The following is a 21270-nucleotide window of genomic DNA, read 5'->3' as shown; positions in this document are numbered from 1 at the left end:
TAATACTGCCTGTAAAATGTAATCAGCTCTACATATACAATATACATAAAACACATAAAAGTTTAGTAGGTTTAGCAGCCAGTCTCACTCTTTAGTGCTTATGAACAAAAGTTTTGCCTCATTCCCAGGTGGAAGAATGAGCTGAATACATTTTAACGGATGGAGAAATTATATTAATCTTCCTGCTGAGCCTTGGAGCCGATCAACACATACTTGTCATTACAAGCTACAATATCTGCGATGCTCGTCTCTCGGACGATTACAGCATGTTGTCAAACATATGCGTAGAGGGGGAAGACAGATATCTGGGGGGTGTTGTCCAGACCGCTCAGCCGCTGAGTCGTGACAAGCGCCCATGGCGCTGCACGCCCTCCTTGTCACTTGGCCTGTAATAGCAATATCTTTGTTGGTGCATGCCTCGCCCCACCCGGAAACCCCTTTGCCATTTGTTGCCAAGCTTGACTTTCCCCTAATGGTCCCCAGAGGGAGGCCGCTGGATTTTCATATATATATATGTATGCTGTGTGTGTTTGACAGGGTGGAAGCAGCTTGTGTTTATGTGGATGCACATTTCACCGACTTGATAACAGTTGTTGGGTCTTGCACCACTCAGAAGATGAAAAGAAAAGACGGGTTGTTTTATTTAGAGATACTCTGGCAGTAAGTGGGGTGGCAAAAGCCCTCAGCCTGACTCACCCTGCTGCTCACTCACAAGGAATGTGATGCATCTTTTTGTTGAATGAGAGCAGGCACAGTGGAGCATTCTTTGAAAATTAATTTATGGAAGCACGCAGGTGTAGATGAGTAACATCAAAGATGAGAAAGGGATGTGTTGTACAGGGTTGTGTACCTGTGTTGTTCACTTGAAGACTTTTGTTTTAAAGCGCACTGCGCCGTGCTCCTCAGGTGTGCCTTTCAAGCACTGAGCCAGAAAACACAGCCAGCATGAAAACTGGCATCCATCCTCTCAGTGTGTACAACTTTCCGAAGTGAATGTAACAAGTTTTGCTTTTATTGAAAGTGAAGTGGTAGCAGACTTTTCCATGCTCTGTTCACCTGAATACTTGTGATTGTTTTAGTAGTCGTAGTAGTAGTAGTAGTAGTAGTAGTAGTAGGTCAGGATGTGGAAAAGTTGCAGCAGCTCCTGTCTGGTTTATTTCAGGAACAGTCTCAGTTTGGAAGATTGTTGCCATTTATGTTAGCGACACTTTGTACATGATGTACTAGGAAAAGAAAACTAAGAAAAAAATTGAGTTTAACTGAATTTACTGGTGTTAAAATCCACATACATTCACTTTTTATAGTTCATATGTCAGAAATGAGATTCCTCAGGGGTCTTTTCTCAGCCCGCTGCTTTTTCATGCTGCACATAAAACGTCTTATTTTTATTCTTTGATTCGTCTTTGATGACTTAATGGCAAGCGGCATCCTCAGAGACTAAGACATGAAGCATATGTGTAAGTGTTAGAAATTGCAGTTTACTCTGCAGGCTCTAGGGACTCCAATAAGCGAGTCAATCCCCATAGACTCCAATGGTAAATGGTTAACTTCACAGCAGAAATAAACATGTTTACAGCCAAAACGGTTTTGGTCTCTATTGATAAATTCCCTTTTTATGGAAAACTGTACAGATAATTATGTGCGTGACCACTTTGAGTGACAGCCATGTGCTGAATCACAGCACAACCTTCCTTCTCCCATGGCAAAGAGGTTTCACTGTCAGTTCAGGCAATGCACTGTGTCATACATCAACGCCTGTCCACAGAGCTTCATGAAGTTTTAAATCAAGTACGGTATTCTGAAGAGTGAACTTCATTAAAGCCAATCCAACAAAGTCCCATCTGTTTACTGCACTGTGTAAAGAGATGGGTGCAGATCATCTTCATCTGCTCTTGCACTCTGTGGTTCATTTGCTGTCACAGGGTAAAGTGGTGAGCAGAGTATATGAGTTGAGACATGAGATTGAGTCCTTGTTGACAAATAAACAATCCAGTCTTGCCGATTATCTGCGAGATTAGTCCTGGATTATAAAGGCAGTTTATCTTTCTGACATCCTGGACCATTTCAACATGCTAAACCTGTTGATCCAGGGTCTGTCTGTCTGTCTGTCTATCTATCTATCTATCTATCTATCTATCTATCTATCTATCTATCTATCTATCTATCTATCTATCTATCTATCTATCTATCTATCTATCTAGTGGGGGTGGGGGGTAGTTTCAGTTGCACGCAGAGGCGAAGGTCTATGCAGGGTCTTGGAGCCTAACATCACTGGGCCCCAGTAAAACCCTGAAAACCCACATTTCTGTCCTTTAAAAACGATTGCACAGTTTATGGAGTTTATCATGTTAAATTCCATTCTTAAAGTTGAGAAAGTTACTTCTATGCCAGTTGCCAAATTACCTCACTGCTCCTTTCATATTTAAAATCTCCTAAGAACATGATCAAGCTGCTGCTGAGTCTTGGATGCTGCTTTTGTTCCCACAAACCTTGGCAGAACTGGTTTAAAGAACAATAACACTCTCTCATATGAAACGATCTGCACCTAGAGCCCTTTGTAAACCCTCTTGGAGTGTTTGGATTTATTTTTTTAACAATTTTTTATTTCATGGATTGCGTCCTTGTGTTCATTGTGTTGATGGTGTATTCGCCTCTCAGTCATTGAATGCATAGCCCAGATATTTTTTTTTTGCTCTGCAGGAATAACGAAATGCTGCAGTTTGCACTCAATTAGTGCAAATAATATGTTCTTTTCTTCGCTGCTGATGCTGGCCTTAATTGGACGCCTGCTTTAAATGCACTGAGGGAGGAGGAGGAGAAGGAAGATGCTTCTTAGCTGCAGCCATTGATTCGATGTATTGAAGTCCTAAGCCGGTGTGACTAAATTTGGGTCAGCATATTTGCTTGTGTTGGGTGTACAATTACAGCAGCGTTTCTGCTCTGTTGTGCATTTTTAGCCTCACAGAGGTCCCTCTCTGCGCTGTGATGTTTGTTACTAAGCAGTGTGTTTTGCACGGCTGGTAAAAAATGAAAAGAGGATCATTTTGTTGCGGTCTTGGAGGGGTGCCTGTGTTCCATCCACATGTACCTAGAGCTCCTGTTTCCACAGGGAGGATTTAGCACCTGGCACCAACCTGTTTCTGTTTTTAACACCTATTCACAAACAACAATGGCTGGTCACTAGGCAAAATTAAAACTGATATGCAGTATACAGTGTGCATTCTCATCAAACAATGAAATCCACCGTGAGCCTTCTAAGATGCTCCAGAGACGAACCTGTCTGCCGTTATTAAAACTCTTGGCAAACGTCCCGTTTGGCAGCAGCCACCACGTGAAATCAGCAGTTATTTTAGGGACCTTGAGCCTGTGACCCATGCAGAGGGGGTTTTATGATGCTGTCAGTGGCTCATTCCCCACAACCTCCAAAGACTGCAGGAGAATGTTAATAAAGTAGTGCTGCTGCAGTCTTAGATGGAGAGGCACTTTATCCCCATACAGCATGATTATCCCGCACAGCACATGTTTGACTGAGGCTGCACCCTAATTCACTTTAGCTGGAAATTTCTACATTTAGATTAAAACTAAGAGTTTGGTCTTAAAATTAGAAACATTTGACTTCCCCTGAAAGCACACATTGTTTTTTTTTCTATATCAGCAAGCTGATGGGTTAATTAGTGAGCTTCTGAGGTGCTGGTGAAGCATTCACTGTTCACATATTTGAGCCCAGAAGTAAACATGCTGCTGGAAATAACCAGTAATCCTGAAAACAATATTACTGCCACTGGACATCAGATCCACCTTGATTTGTCTCAGCTGTTAAACTCCCTCACACACACTGACAGCAAACTACTAACAGAAGTGATGCCAGATGCATAGAGACATTTCTTCTTTGTCATGAAATAGCAGGATATATATAAGGCCTATTTATATCATGCGGGTTAGCAGTAGCTGTATTAGATGTATCACCATGTGATGTAGTGCCTGTCATACTTCTGCTTTATGGAGTTTTAGAGCTTATTGTTTCACTCTTTGCTTCTCTCTTAGCACTCTCACAGCTTTCACTATACAATCTGCTGCACTGTGCAGCACACAGTGAGTCATCAGGAAGTGAAAACAGGGGAATGTTTACCTGGTGATGGAGACCAAAAAAACTGAGCTTAATGAGAGGGAATCCTGGACACTGGATGTGTCAATAAGCAGGTGTTTTATTTATATTTCTTCTAGGTAACAGTGGTTCTGTCAGCGGTTTAATTTGTGACTTTGGTTGCCTAAAAACATGTTTTTGGAAAAGATAAACCATTGATGAAGATTATCAGTCATCCAGCAGGCCATTTTCATTCTAAAAGGTTGAAGCGAACAACTAGACTTTTCAACGTTTCAATGTTTCTCCCAGCAACTTTATTAGTTCCAACTGTTTGGTGGTGAAGCAGGCTTTTATGTGTTGAAGGGCCTCAGTGGGTAGATCTGTGAGGGACTCACATGATGAATCTGCTCAGAGGAGCACGAGACATCTTCAAGAAAACTCAACAAGATGAGTTGCCTCACTTCAACCTTTTGAACCCTTTCATACATACGGCTTGAAAAAATGGCTCTTGTATGTGTGCCACGTTCTAACTAGGAAGAATGGTTATAGGAAAAGATAATGTTTTGAATCAAAAGGCAGCGTAATATGCCCCTCTGTCTCACAACATCAATTTACACCAGGAGCGTTTCAGAAGCGCAGCGTTGTGTAGCGCTGCATCCACACTCTCGTGAGATTCACAAAGTCATGTAGTAATCTGCCTGTTTATCTGATGGTTAATGTCCTCTCTATGTGTCAGGCAGGGTTTCAGAGCAGTTACTGAAAACTCAGTTTACTCCCTCAACACACAGGGCAGCTCCTCACCTTCCAGTCTGAGAACAGTTGCTGCTTCTCTCCCTGCCTTTTCTATTCTGATGTTGTCCTTATAAAAAGCATGTTCTATCATATAAAATGCTGTTTCTCTGCTTTTCAAATGGAATCTCCTCGTACATGGCTGTCGCTGTGTTTCTCAGCAATGTTAAATCAGCGAGAGTTAAGTCTGACCACGTTTTATTTTGAAAATCCACCGGAAACTTTTATTCTGGTGCTTGACTTCCTGTCTGCTCGATGTAGTTGGTGCAAATAGACGCGTCTTGTGCGCGACACATCTCCAAAATACAACTGCTGCTTATTACTCACGGAACAGCGTGCAGCAACGCTTCTAAAATGCGATGTAAATACTGTCACGTTTCACAGCGATTGACGCTGCCTGCAGTTACGGTACGCTTTCGCGTCCGGTGTAAATCTGGGGTTGGACTCACAACTAGGTATGTCCCAATCAGGTTTTTGTGCGCTCCTGTCCTGCGCATATTAGGGCTGTCAAACAATTACAATTTTTAATCTGTATAACTGTTACTAAAATGAATTTTACCTGTTATTACTGCCCATTTCCATGGGCACAATACTTCGAAAACCTGCCCAGAAAGCAGACTGTACGTACTTCACCCATCCCAATCTGGGAAATTTCGCAAAGGAAACGGCTCATCTGAGCCTGGACCTTTCACACCCAAAGTGACAATAAAAATAAATATCTCTAGACTACAAGCCAGAGAGCCATCCTGCGCTGCGGATGCTTTAAAATTTTTATCCAAATTAATCATTATGCTGGATTAAGCCATGTCAACTTTGACAGCCCTAATAAATATATATCCGAGTCCTGATCGGGAGGTAACGTTTTATTCCGATCGAGTCTGAAACCTGGTGATGTAATCGAATCTGGACATTCCTACTCACAACAAATGTTGACAAAACTGGTGGACTCTGCAATCTTCTGCCTACAAAGTGAATGAGTGAATTTTCAATTGGAGAGAAAGAACTGATATACACCATCTTTTACTAGGATGCTTCTCCTCCTCATTTACTTTATAGGAGATTGCATTCCACCATTTTAATCAGCATCAACTGTGCTGCTAACTTCTATTGTCAGGCTGCTGCATTTGTGTTGTGTTACTATTTGTGTTATAGCTTTTGCATTCCTGTTGTTTTGAGTTCTGCATTTGCATTTGTGTGGCCCTTCTTAGCAACCTTACGTGATATTTACATGATCACTAAGACATTTTTGTGTGCAGCATAATCAAATGACACCAACACAATCTGTTACTTTGTTTGTGAATAGATGAAGTGAAAGTGCCTTCTGGTCTAACAGTTCTTGAAAGAGAACCTCTGCCACTGCAACTAAAAGCAGTAATTTGAATGACCTGACAGCTTTCAGGCCCTGAAAATAACGTCTCAGAAGAGTCTTTCTTCTCAATATTTGTTGTAAGGTGAAAAATGGTCAGACACTACATGTCGGTGAGACAGAAGTATTACAGGCTTCTAAACTAGCATGGCATCTTTAAGGCTCTCTTTTCTTATTTGTTTATATGGAATTTAAATGTAACAGTTTATTTACATGTTGATTGATGGCTTTATGTGTGTTGATGTGCATTTTTTCCACTCTGAACATAGCCAGGCTGGTTGATTCCCCTGCCTGCCTTTATGCTAAGCTAAGCTAAGCTTCACATCCCCTCTACTGCGCTGCCATTAACAAAGCTCCTCTTTTCCTGTTTCAAGTGTTAAACGGTTGCAATTCATATTCCAGCCAAACCCCTGCTACTATAAAAAAAAATAATAATAACAGCGCCTGCAGGGATTAAATCCTGTAACACTCCTCTCACCTCTTCTCATGCAAACTGTCAAAGCATGCCAAAAAAATTAGGCTACTTAATTTACTCATTACATAAGAAATATCCCTAATGTTAGAAAACATACTAACACTCATAAAACCAGTCTGTGGAGCAGAGCCAGGAAGATTTTTTATTTTTTTCCCAAGGTCATGCCGCCTAATTTGAAAGCCGTACTTTTAAGCTTCTGGCTCTGCGTGCCTATATAATTTGTTAGTGTGTTTTGGCACTTTTGTCTGCTTTTACACACTGGGTTTGTTTTTTTTAATACATGATTTCTAAGTAAAGTGGATTTGACTGTAATAAATGCATATTATATGTGACCGAAGAGAGCTCGGAGGAAAGCTGCATGCAGCGTCATGTAAATCTGAATAAAAAGAGAGGATTATAGGAGCTGTTTGTCATTGAAAAAAAATAGTAGAACATGTTTTTAATAAATGGAATACAGAAGAAATGCTGTCATCAAACTTGATTAAAAAATTTTTAGGAATTCTGCATACAGTCAGTCCACGATTACTCTCTCAGTCTGAACTTTTGAAGTGACGTAACTCTCCAGACAGATTTCAGAGCTCTCTAGGATATTGCGTTTGGGGTTTAGGGAATATCCAAAGCTAGGTAATCTTGATTGGGGATGACAGTCCCTTTACGCTGTCAAGATGCTATTTTTGCCGAGCTCATTGCGCATTATTGCCCCCAGGAAACTCAATCCCATTTTATCTCATACCCTCCCCGAACATTTCGGATTATTAAAACATGCATTTGGGGTTATCAGCCTCCATCTCTATCTGAAAAGATTCTGCATGATGACAGCTTTCAACCTTTTACTGCTTCTATGACTTGCTCAAAACAACAACAAAAAAAAAAACACAAAAAAATGGTTGACTGTCACTGGAAAAGGTGTGTAACGACCCATAGAGACGACTGGCCGTGAGATCAGGGTCAGAACTGTCCATAAAACTCAGTGAAAAACATTTTCCGTACAGGACGAGTGATTCATTGGCTGACAGATACGTACGTGCTGTGGTTGTCAAATTCTTCCTTCCTCAGACCTGAAGATGAAATCATCTTTGGGGGTTATGAATGTTTCATGTTGCATGAGCCGTGGACTGCCATATAAAATAATGTTGGCAGGTTGTAATGAATTAACTCAAACTTGACATGCTATCATAAAGCTTCAGTCTGTAAGAACTGTAATACATTTACACACATTATTTCTCTTACATTATTATTATGCATTTTTAGCATTTTGCATATAATTCCACCCCACTTTAGTTTCTAGTGATTTGTATTGACACACCCAATATGCATGTAATGTTATTCTGTTTTTTAATGCTAAACATTAAACAATAGTTTTTTTTTTTGCCTATACATTATTCCATGATCAGATAACGTGTCATGTGACATCAACCAGTGTGTCACCAGTGTTCCATTTTGCCCAGAAGATAGCTTAAAATGCCTAGTTACTGCAGGAAAAATGTCAATAAAGCCATATGTTTGAAGCTTTGAAAAAAGAATAAACATGTGCCAGAAATAAAAATTATTCCAACCTTATGGGCAACAGTGTATATACAATGTCATCACATTGTGTGGAACAGTAGCTATTGTTAGCCTATTGAATAACAAATGCCTACCTGACACAATCACAGCATCAAGTTCATCCAAATTTAACACATACTCAACAGGAAAATTTAAAAAAGAGCTGAATATTTCCACACTGTTGAAACAATAGGTTAACAGGCCCCATCAGGACCCATTGCCATGGTTAATTAAAAGCGATTGGACAGTTTTCCTTTGCACAATGTTTTGAAAGAGTGTGTTTCAATCCCAACCATAAACCATAAAGTATCTGCAATGCATTAACCTTTTACTGGGAGTAAAAAAACAAGAGTGATCATGAAGAACTCAATTAAACGAAAGGAAGGGTCCACTGAAACCAAGTCTGAATCATAGCCACAATCCACCCCTCTACTTCCATTTATAAGGTTTTAAACATGTGTACATGTCTGACCGCGGCTTGTTTCTTGAGCAGGCAAAACTCTACCAAATGTGCCAATTACATGCGAAGACCTGAACTAACGAATCCTTGCTTGCAAGCTACTGAATGTAGCATTACAACTAATTTATCCAAACTCTTAAGAGGATGATCTGGCAGCTACATTTGCTAGCTTGATACAAACTCATGTGCTATGTGCAGCACTGTGGAATGTAGCCAAAAAAGTAAATGATATAATAGTACAAAGGACCAATGTCTGTAACAACCAATTTCTAATGAAAAACCGATGGCTGTTTGATTGCTGCAGTTCCCCTACTAGGGCCCCGTTCACACTGGAGAAAGTCAATCCAGCTAGCTGGCTATCACACACACGTGTCCGCGATCAATCCAGCTTAACCAGGCTTCTTTGTTGTCCTCCAAACTGCTATAGGTGGCACCTTGTAGAAGCAAAAGTTCCTTCAGGACAGCATGCGTGCATGCGCCGTGCATTTTATTTTCCGTGTCATTCGCTTCTTTGCCTTTTTTTCGGTTCAAAATGCAAATTATTCCTTTGTAACCATGTCAAAAATTAACTCAGGGCAAAGCTGTCGTAGTTCGACAAATGTTACACACAGCTTTTGTACGAGACACTGTCCCCGTGAACCCGGAAGTGTGACATCGCTAGCGGGATTCACTAGCCACATTTGCGTTCAGACCTGAGCCACATGTAAGCCAATCTGGCTAGATCCACCTCTGAGAGGTGGATTAAAATCAATACAGATATATCCGGATACGGCCCGAATCCTAGTGTGATCAATGTCTTAATGGCCACAGTTGAATCTTTTCAACATTTCATACACACTGTGACTGTGACTGTGAGATCACCTGCTCGCCTGCAGACCACCACTCAAAGAATCATCTCTACTTCTTTCAATCTTTAATTGCCTCATTTGCAGTGTTTTTAGTTCCATGCTGGCCTGTTGGATGAATCTTTGAAGATAATAAATGTGAAACAACAAATGTGTAATGTGTTACGAACGGTTTCATATCTTTCCTGAGCTGTTGGGTTTTCATGAAAAACAGTCATTTTTTTTCTCACCGTTTGTCAAAGCCCTTATGCAGACCTCCCTGCTGTCTGGTCTACATCCTGCAGCAACATATATATATATAATATAGCAAATAGTGTTATGTTGTTTGATTTCTAAGGTTAAAAACAGTTTCCATTTATCATCTCCCACATTCTTTTTTTGTAAACAGCTTGACACAGGAATAACATCTGAGTTCAATGTTGGAGGAATGCAGGTCAGTAGTGAATAAATAAGAGGTCTGAATTCTTAGGCAGTATGGGTGGTAGACTGTGCTGACAGCAAATGTGTGAAAAATCACAGCTTGTAAGAGTATCTCTAATGATATCTCTCCCTATTAGTCTCAAAAACAGAAAAGGTCACAGTCCCTCTATGAATCCAGCGCATGCTGTGTATTTCCAGAGAGTCAAGGCCCAAAAAAGCAGAAGAACTAAAAACCTAAAAAAAATATGAACATTGTTCTGTTTTTGTCTTTTCTGCGCAGATAATGTTTATCGGAAATGTCTTGCAAACGGGACATGGGCGTTGAAGGGGAACTACTCCATGTGCAAGGCCATACTTCACGAGGAGGTAAGACCTGGCTTTGTGTGGTGTGGTGTTGCTATGTTCTGATTAATGGGTCCTCAAAGCATGTGTTAAAAAAAAACGACAACAAAGAGAAGGTTAGCAGCAGAAGAAGCAGTCCTGATCCAGGCTAATTTATGGATTCCTCACAGCCCTGCAGCCTTGTAAGGACAACGAAGGGGGAAGACAAATACTATGCATGTGCTGCACATTGCCCGGGAGCATCACTTGAAGGAATCTGCCTAACAATTATTACTGTTTGAATTTTCATGGCAGTGCAGCTTTAATGTCTTGCCACGAGTCACAGGCTTGGCTGGTTGCTACATGTAGGTGGAAGCTTGAAATCTGCTTACAAACCTGAAGCTAGTTCTCTTGCAACACGTCACATATATATATATGACGTGTTGCAAAGAGAACTAGCTTCAGGTTTTATATATATATATATATATTTTAAAAAGGGTTCATTTTTCAAAAGAAACTAGAACCATAACAATGATTTTTCTAACACACACAGCATTGTCCTCCTGCCACGCTCCACATTTCTATCCCTTCACATGTTGCTGTTGTTTGCTTATTTATTTATTTATTTGCGGTGCCTCCTTTTCAGCCTCCACCTGGACGAAGCATTGTGACATTTTAATTAGAGCAAAGCATACCGAACACAGCGACTCACATCAGGCAGGAATAATTAGGCATTTGAAGTATTTGAAAAAAAAATAGAAGATAAAATAACATGATGGAAACATGTGACACAACTGTTTTGCTTGGCCATCTGTTGAGACTGAATATTAAACAGTTGAGTTTCCATAAACATTTTAGTGGAATTTAGTGTAGTTTATTTGTTTTCCTATTTAACGGATGAGGCTAATGTGTGTCTAATTTTTCCTCCTTTTTTTGCCTATTGAAACAGGACTGTGCTGCATGAACTCTTGTTCATGAAGCTTTTTGAAACATTTCAAATGACATAATTGTAAATATAATCAGACTGCAGTACAGAAGGGGTCAGGTCGATGTATGATTAATTTATTCAATATTCAACTTAAAAAAAAAATGCCTTTTTCCTTTTGTTTTTAAAATGTTATATAAAAAAAAACAAATAGGGCTCAGGTGGTAGACCATAAGGTCAGCGGTTCTGTCCCTTGCCCTGGCTGCAGGCCAATGTGTCCTTGGGCAAGACACTTGACCCTAAGTCGCTCCCAGTGGTTGCACCACGGTATTAGTGTAAAGGTGCATTGAGTACCCGAGTAGGTAGAAAAGCGTTCTATAAGTACAGACCATTACCATTTACAAAATGATGCTTCGTTTTTAGCACTTTAATCTTATACTCGAGTCAAAAAATTAACCTTAACGAATTTGTTTTTGATACACCTTGTTTATGATTTGCGTTACCTAGAAGAAAAAAATTCACAACAACATGATGATAGTTCTGTGATATCAGTATGCATGGTAAAACTGCCTCTCATGAATGTGTTGAAGTTGTCTGAGTCTCCTCTTGGTTCCAGATGATGCCAAAAATACACTACCTGGAAGATTGCTAAATTTGTCCACAAACAACAATTATATTGCCTTCTGTCATTGTGACACGCTTGGCACCATGAAACACATGTATGCCTCCAAATTACTGCTGAGTAGGCTACAGGTTTGTATGAAGGCTAGAATAAAAACAACAAATGAATAAGTCCGTACGCTCAAGAACTTCCAGGTAGCTCGAATCAGAAGTGAGATGCATCAAAAACAAATTATTATTTTTTTAACCCAAGTATAAAATTAAAGGTTCCTAATACGAAGCGTTATTTGTAACAAAACAAAACTAATCTACAGGTAGCCATACCCATACTTTTAGGTCTGGAATTCCAGCAAGTTCCACACAGTACAAAAGCCTAACCATTACCTGAAATAGGGCGGGCTTGCTGCTAACCTTTCAAAAATGTTAGAAGAATTCTTAATACCACATTTAACTCATAACAAAACCGACCACAGTCATTTACCAGTGTACCTTCAATATCTTTTGTTCAGACGTGTCTGGTCGTTGCTCAGTCAACATTACATGCCTTGTTTCTCTGATCGGTTTTATGTCTATCCAAATGTGTCCAGAGGAAGCTTATTCGGCATCTGTTGGTGCTCCCTTCACAAGCTCAAATCCACAGAGACTAGACTAATTCTTTGTAAAGAACAGGAAAAGAATTATGATGGGTGGTCAGGCTACTGCTCCTGTGCATGAGACTGGTGATTCAGATACTTGTATGTAGGAGTTGGATCTGTCACCTTGTTCTTGGCATTCATTATTCTAACTTGTTTTTCATATCATTCAAATAACCATTAATGAACCCAGTAGCCACACTCATTACAATCAATGAAGGAAGCAGATATGTAGGCAGCGATTATACGAAATTCAAATATTCAACCCAATCATTGAAACAATATTGATTAAATCTTGATTCAATGGCACTTAATCAACATGTTAATAAGGAAGTTACTGTCTAGTTACTGTCATTCATGCTGTATAGATCTGTGAGGATCAGAAAACAGCACTGATACCCTTCATTTATTGTTCCATTGTAGTGTCCTCAGATTCTGATGCCCGATCGATGCTGCAGAAGATGGATGGAGTGTCTGACCTTTAAAAAATGTGTTTAATTTTTTTCTTCCTTTTGTAGTGACAAAATAAATCAGCAGGTACCAATGTGATTGACACAAAACGAAAAATGGGAGGGAGTTAAGTCACTCCTTTTCAAAGTTGTACTTGTATTGAACCAGATATTCCGCATTCCCACTGGGAAAAGAAACTGAGCAGATCAAACGCTCATTATAGTTTGTTTGAGGAAAAGAAAATGATCTTCACTTCCTTTTGGGCTTTGCTGGAGGTTACTTTCTCAAATATATATAATAAGTGTCTTTGTTGTCTTTCATAAAAGTGAAAGTGAGTCAGGTCTGGTTTTGACTCTTGTGGCCCACACATTTTGCGAGTCCTGAGGCTGGGAGTGGGTGAGTCCTATATTATCTTCTTGTCGTCCACCCCCCTCCTCTCTCAGCTCAGAGCTCCGCTGTCCTTTTTTAAAGCCTCCTGCTTGATTTATTTCCTGGAGTGTTCATCAGCTCTGCACAAGCTTGCTGTCTCTCACACAGCACTGAGGCACAATTTTTTAGGTGGGTTATCAAACAATATGTTCGTTCATGCATACAGAAAAGTGATGTTATAGCTGCTTAGAAAAATATCAGAAACACATGCATGTTATTGTGGCTGTTAAAGGAGTGTTTAATATGTTTTTCTAAATAGCCACAATGAATACAGCAGCACAAAATAATGAAAAGGATATGGACGAAATAATATATTTTATATTTTAAATTCTGCAAAGTAGCCACCTTTTGCTTTGATGACAGCTTTGCACACTCTTGACATTCTCTCAAGAACAGGTGTGCTTTGTCATGAGTTCATTTTTGGCGTTTCATCTTCTTACACCATCAGTTGTGTTGTGCACAGGAAGGGTTGTTAGTGTATATAGCCCAGTTCAGCTACTATTCAATGTATGTTCGATGTATTAACCTCAAGTGGTCGCACATTTTTCCATTTGTTCCTTTATACTCATGTCTTCAGTGTGAATATATAATGTAAAAAAAAATGAGGAAAACACCTTGAATGAGAAGGAGAAGGATGTGTCAACACCAACTGGTAGTGTTGAACTACAAAGTTAACATGACCTCACATAAGCCACATATAAGGCAGAATCATCATTAACTTCAGGACTGCTGTATTAGACTAAAACACATTGAACTAGATGGCTCTAAACTAGCAACAGAGTATCTGTTGCATCAGACATCACATTTCTGCAGCTACAGATGTTTTCACACTCAGTGCTTCACCTGAAAAGGACCTAACAAAAGACTTCTGTTGTCCAGTCGAAGCTGTGGGACCCTAAATCTCATGTTTGATGGCAAAAGCAGAAATTCTTCCAATAAAATGTGAAAGGGGCGATTGTGTAGCCACACTGATGGTGTTACAGCAAGCAAGAAAAGCTCTATGTGTACATATAAAAGCAGAAAGCTGTCCTCTGCAGAGCTCCAGATTTGAGCTGCTGCACCAAAAAATATGGTGAATGGGACAGATGACGTGTTTGAGTGTGGGAGGGGCACGGATTAAACATGCCCACGTTTAATCTCGATGTAGACACCAGTAGGTTACATAAATCCACAGCACAGATTACTGTTGGTAGTGTGGGGATCACAATGGATGGGTGAGTCACAGACAGTGGTCTTAAGGCAGCGAGTTACGGGAAGGCACGTCTGAAGTCTGTATAAAGGATTCTCAGATGGACTCATGTGGATGCTGCATATGGTGTGTGTGTGTGTTTCAAAGCCAGGAGCAGAATCAGAGGGGGGCAGGGCCTGCAATCTGATTGGTCAATGTGGTCAATGCAATGTGGTGCAATTGTAAATATGTAGTGAGTAAATAAAAATACACAAAAAAAGATAAAAATACAGCAAAATAAAGACTGAACCTAGAAAAAAGAAAAACTAACCTGACTCGACAGTTAGTTTTTTTTATTAATTAATTGATTTTTATGCAAATCCAGCTGCATCGCATGTTAAAATAAACAAATACAAGGAGAGTACACATAAAAAACAAACATATACACAATGACAACAATGAGATAAGAAATACCACAGATATGTACAACATGAATGTGAAAAATGCCCACAAAACCACAAAAAGTACTACTACAAGTACATAAAATGATTACAAAAAAGGCATAAATACAAAAACGGCATATAATACCCACAACACAATAGATGGTATGCCGTCCTGGGATGCTGAAGTCACTGCCATTACACCCACTGAGCAAATGGATTGTTACAATCCACAGAAACAACTTAATTCCAGCAACTGGAACATCAGTCTTACATACCTGACACCACTATGGTTAAATGTTTGGTTAAATGCTGTATTTGTGTCTTGTCTATTAAATATGTAGCATCTCTCATTGATATTTTTTTTTAACCTTCTAAGCCTTTATTTAAAATTTTTGTTTCACACAATGACAGTTTAGATAGTTTATGCTTTTAAATGTCTGTTATTCTCATTAGGTGCTAGTAATGCACAAAACATATGTACTAAAGGAATAATCTTACCGTCAAAGATGGCAATAAATTAATATATATATATATAAATTAATATATATATATAATATATTATTTTTTTGAGGTTTAAAAATTGAAAAAGTGATGTAAAACTACCATATAGACCACCAGGATGCACATATAGACAGAAGATGACAGTAAAGATATGCAAAATACCACAAGGAAAATAAAAAAAAAGAGTGACCCCACAACTACACAAAATGACCTCTAATGGAGTCCAGAAATACACCTAATGGCTACAAAAACATTAAAGCATTGTAACAAGATGTTTATAGGGAAGGACCTTTACGTGTGTAAACCAGTCACTGGTTATTGATATGATATTATGTTTCTGTTGCTTTGGCTTCTATTTATTACTGTGAATAGACAATGTCACTATTAATCATGTACGGATTTGCTTTAATTTTAAACTCACGTCTCGACACTCCCGCTGTGACTGTGAACGCCCACTCCTGTTCAAAGGCACAGCAGGAGTCACCTCGATATTAAAAAATAAAAGAGGATTTTCTGTCTTTTAAGAGTTTTTTCTCATCCTCAAAAAAAGGCTCATCATGTGTTTTTTCTTCCCGCAGAAAAAGGGCAAGATGCACTACCAAATAGCTGTGATCATAAACTTCCTGGGTCACTGCATATCGATGGTGGCTCTGCTCATCGCTTTCTTCCTCTTCTTGTGTTTGAGGTAAGTGTCGGTCTTGCTGCCATCAGTCCGCTGATAATCCTAAAGACATCCTTGATGTGACAGACCCGTCAGTATTCTCCAGATCCCAAGAGGTTCAAAGCGCTTCTCGTTCTTATTCAAAAACCATTTGGTCATGGGATGAAACCTTCCCTATCTCAATCCCACAGATGTAAAGAGGTTTTGACGCCTGCAAAAACTAGGGCACATACCCCACAAATGGGAATAATAGACCAATCTGAGGAAGAGGCAAAAACCAAAACAGCCATGCAGAGGCCTGCTGGGACAACCCAGTGGAGGTGGAAAGGGTTTCTCTGAAACTGAAATAAGCCGTGCGTTAACGAGAGAAAGGTCTTAGCACCCTCAACAGCCAGGGCTGTTATCGATCCCTGAGACACCCCCGGGGAGTGAGAAAAGCGTGAAAGGGCACCGAGAGACATAATAAGTAGAAGCTCTACAGAACAGCATTTATGCAGAACCTGTGTTTGTGGGCCACAGGGAACGAGGACAAGTGTCGGCCAGCTAAAAATGGCATAAGGCTAGAGAAGGAGTGTGGCATTTATTACTCAGCCTCTTGATTGAAATAGAGAACCATTTAAGGGAAAGCTGTGGCGCCGGTGAGAAAAAGGCTGACACTTCTGATCAGTGTTGTGGAACAAGAAGGAGAACAGGGAGCAGAGAGAACGGCTCATTTTAACAGTGACTGGCAGTGTTTATAGCTTCCACAGTCTGACATATTCTTGAACAAAATTGTGCAGTACACAACTATTTTATGATGCTCTTTTATGAGTGTAAGTGTTTGTGGTAGAGGGTAGAACATTTCCATCTACATTTGTACACTTTTTGTTGGAAAGCACACAGATCTATTCTTTGTTCAAGTTAATGACATCATCATCACATGGACCACCATGTTCCTCCTTCATCTTGGGCAAGAGTCAGCAGTCTGAGGGTGTAAATCAGATTGTGGATTTATAAGCTGAGCGTTCCCTCCTTCCAGGTGGAAGAGCAGCCCTTTTTGCTGAATTTTGTTGATTTTCTCCCCTAGCTGTCTTTCCAGGTTGTCTACCAGCAGCACTCAGAAAACCACAACCTTGATGGTGACCTCACAATATCCAATTCTAAGTCAAGTCACAAGTTGTTTGTAACTCCAAGTCAATCACACTTCTGTGAAATCAGCCTGTCCAGTTAGGAAGCAACACTGATTGTGAATCAATTTCAGCTGCTGTTGTGCAAATGGAACAGACAACAGGTGGAAATGAGAGGCAGTTATCAAGACAACCCCTATAAAGGAGAGGTTCTGCAGGTGCTGACCACAGACCATTTCTCTGTTCTCATCCTTTCTGCCTAATGTTTGATCACTTTTGCATTTTGTCAGTGCTCTCACCCCTAGAGGTAGCATGAGGCGGTGTCTACAACCCACACAAGTTGCTCAGGTAGTGCAGCTCATCCAGGATGGCACATCAATGAGAGCTGTAGCAAGAAGGTTTGCTGTGTCTGTCAGCATGGAGCATGGAGGAGATACCAGGAGACAGGCCAGTACACCAGGAGACCTGGAGGGGGCATAGGAGGGCAACAACCCAGCCATTGGCGTCCTGTGCTCTTCATGGATGAGAGCAGGTTCACACTGATCACATGTGACAGATGTGACATAGTTTTGGCGGTGGGTCAGTGATGGTGTGGGGAGGCATTTCTTTAGAGGGCTGCACAGCCCTCCATGTGCTAGCCAGAGGTACCCTAAGGTACCAGGATGAGATCCTCAGACACATTGTGAGGCCATATACTGGTGCAGTGGGCCCTGGGTTCCTTCTGATGCATGACAATGCTAGGCCTCATGTGGCTGAAGTGTGTCAGCAGTTCCTGCATGATGAAGGCATTGATGCTATGGACTGGCCTGCCCATTCCCCAGACCTAAATCCAATCGAGCATCCAATCTGGGACATCATGTCTCGCTCCATCCACCAACGCCACTTTGCACCACAGGAGTTGACTGATGCTTTAATCCACGTCTGGGAGGAGATCCCTCAGGAGAACTTCCACCGCCTCATAAGGAACATGCCCAGACGTTGTAGGGAGGTCATACAGGCACGTGGAGGCCACACACACACTGAGCCTCATTCTGACTTGTCTTGAGGAACTTCCACTCAAGTTGGACCGCCCTGTAATAAATGTAATGTAATGAAACCTATATCAGACTCCACTGCGAACTGGCCATGGCCTTGAACTGAACCGCATGTGAAGAAGAACAGTAACAACCCATCACATGTAGCACACTGAATGGAGAAGTACACATTGACTATACTGAAGTAAGACTTTCTGAAGTTTTCAAGCAGTGAAAGCTGCCTAATTCATAAGCAAATGATAAGGAGAATAACGATAAGGAGACAGAGAGCAAAATTTTTAACAAGGGCCTTTTTTGGAGCAATGGCTGCTACCTCTGTGCAGACTGCACTTTACTGTGTGGAGTCAGAGCCATGAGTGGTGGAAGCGAGATGTGAGGGACCTAACTAAAACAGATTTCATTCAAAATTTAAGGATTTGAAGCTCCTGCCAAAACAGAATTATAATGACTCCTGCACTACACTGATAATGAATTGTGACAGGAATATTGTAACTAAGGTTACCGTACATTGCAAAACAGCAGATCTGTATCCGACATGTCAAACCAAATGTCAAAGTGGCCCAGGTTTGATTTCATGTCATTTGTGCTGTTAGATATGGACACAAAAAATCAGATTTGGGCCACATCTGCATGCAGTCGGAATGAAGCCTCAGTCATCCAGGTCACATTATGTCCAATAGTTTTAAATTGAGTTTTATGAAGACGTTTTGCCAGTCAAGCAAGTGACGTCTTTAGCTATACTATGAGTCCTGTTGCCTTGATTTGAAACTCTTGAGTACCTTATTGATTTGTCTTTAGGAAGTAATGACCTTTTTGTCTTAGGTTAGAAATAGTGGACCAGACTCTGGAGAAATCCCTCTGTAATGGCAAGCTGTCAATGTGTATTGGTAAATCAGACCAAGGACCCAATGAGGGAACACTTTGGTTTGTTGTGGATAACTGCAGGGACACGTTCCTGGGATATACCCAGCTCTGTGTAAGCATACTGTTGTGTAATTAGATCTTAGTCAGTGGTGACGCTCTTCCAGGACAGGGGTTAGCAGATGACTGCATGAAGACTGGTGATGTCCAGAAATGCTGCAAAAGTTGTTGCCTTTAAACTAACATGTGCCTGTAGGGAATGCCTGTGAGCAGTGTATGTCATCTCCTCCCCCTTCATCATAGACAAAGGGGATGTTACTCCTGCCCAGCAGAGACCACAGAAACAAACCAGAGGATAACATATGATTGTATGTGCTGTATCATTAACAAAGATCTGTCTGCAGGAGCTTTTCTCCTAATTAATACCCATCAGGCGCTGGCCCTATCAGCAGGATGCCAACTGGAAGTTAGGTCGCACAGTGTAATGAATATAAGTGCTGAGGGGTGGGGGGGAAACACTCCTCACTATGCTCCTGGCAATCAGCTGCTGTTCACTGTGTGATAATAATGACATTTTCTGTAACATTATGACACAGTGAGGGGAAATTAGCTGCTTGTTCGTGGATTCATAAACCATTAATTTGTATGTTTCATAGTAGCTCAGAGGCTGCCTTTTTTTACAATTTGTATGTAATATTATAATTATATGATTATGAGCATTTCTATGGAGCGTTAATGAGGCTTCCTGGATAATACACACATACACAATATTACAATATTAACAGAATTTCCACTCACAAACATCTGCTCAGTCAGCACAAAGCCACTGCAAGTGACACCTATTAAGAATTGATGCATGTTAAAAAATAAATCGTGTCATTCATGGTTGCCAGAGGAGGAAGCAACCCCCGGCTGGCTGATAATGCCGTCAGCTGGTGACAACAAACGAGGCTGTCACTACGGTGACCGCGTTGGTTTGTTTAGTCCGTTGTGTTTCTATTTTTGAGCTCTCGCTCTAAGGCACATGCAGATTTTAATTGTATCCTAAGGTCGATTTATTTACAGCATTAAAAAAACATTAGACTTTCAGGACATGACACAAAAAAGAGTGCAAACTGTAGGAATGAAATGTTACTTCACATTACATTAGGGGAGAGGGGCAAATGGAAGTGATGGGAAATGTTATTTCCAGGCTTCGTCCCTTTTCATTATTCATCTCCATCATCTTTATTTTTTGTTTTTCCGAGATTCCGTTCAGAGCGATCTAAATAGCTAAATGCTTTAATGTTTTTGTTTGAAACACACTCACACGCAGCAGGAGAAGATGTTTAATTCACACACTTTCCAGTTTGGTCACACGTTAACATTTGTGTACCAGTTTTTTTTTTATTATTTATTTTAATGCTCAGCGTGAAATCCTTTTCTTTTTTTCCCCCAAGCACAGCAGGAGAAACACTGGAAAAGCAGCACAAACATCCCCTCTCTGTTTGTCTCACAGGAGCATCCGCTGTCTGAGAAACATCATCCACTGGAATCTCATCACCGCCTTCATCCTCAGGAATGCCACCTGGTTCATTGTCCAGCTTACCATGAGCCCTGAGGTTCACGAAAGCAACGTGGTACATCATTACATTGCCTTTGACATACCCTAGGTTATGTCCTAAATGTATTCATTCACAGCCAAAAATAGTCCCCAGCACATTTCCTTTTTTCCATGTTGTAGATCTGGTGTCGCCTCGTCACTGCCTCCTTCAACTATTTTCACTCTACCAACTTCTTCTGGATGTTCGGAGAGGGCTGCTACCTCCACACCGCCATCGTCCTCACCTACTCCACCGACAAGCTGCGCAAGTGGATGTTCATCTGCATCGGCTGGTGTACGTAGACTCTTCAAACAACCAGCAGTGTGTGAAAGTCTCATGGTCGTTGGACATTTTGGGATATATGATCATTTGATAGTAGATTGGGGTGATAAAATCTAGCTACCAAGCCATAAACCATCACTGGGAATTTGAAGAGTACTTGTTTTTAGTTTAGTTAGCCTGTGTGGAATCCATTAACACAGAGGAGGCCAGTAGCATAACTCTAGGATAAACAAAAAAAGATGTGTGGTGTTGTTTGTAATTTCAATGTG

General features: G+C 40.6%; 1 protein-coding gene across 1 annotated transcript in view; it reads left to right on the top strand.

Moving 5' to 3' along the window:
* LOC114451800 (corticotropin-releasing factor receptor 1-like) overlaps window positions 1–21270 on the top strand; it is a 47815-nt gene that overhangs the window by 14669 nt on the left and 11876 nt on the right. Inside the window, exons 5-8 of the mRNA XM_028430683.1 lie at window positions 10265–10350; window positions 16053–16159; window positions 20635–20755; window positions 20860–21013. Of these exons, the coding sequence (XP_028286484.1) occupies window positions 10265–10350; window positions 16053–16159; window positions 20635–20755; window positions 20860–21013 (468 nt within the window). The remainder of the gene's footprint in view (window positions 1–10264; window positions 10351–16052; window positions 16160–20634; window positions 20756–20859; window positions 21014–21270) is intronic.

This window comes from Parambassis ranga, chromosome 19 (genome assembly GCF_900634625.1).
Source record: "Parambassis ranga chromosome 19, fParRan2.1, whole genome shotgun sequence".
Taxonomy (NCBI): Eukaryota; Metazoa; Chordata; class Actinopteri; family Ambassidae; genus Parambassis; species Parambassis ranga.
The sequence above is the reverse complement of the archived record's forward strand: the minus strand, read 5'-3'. Positions and strand labels throughout refer to the sequence as shown.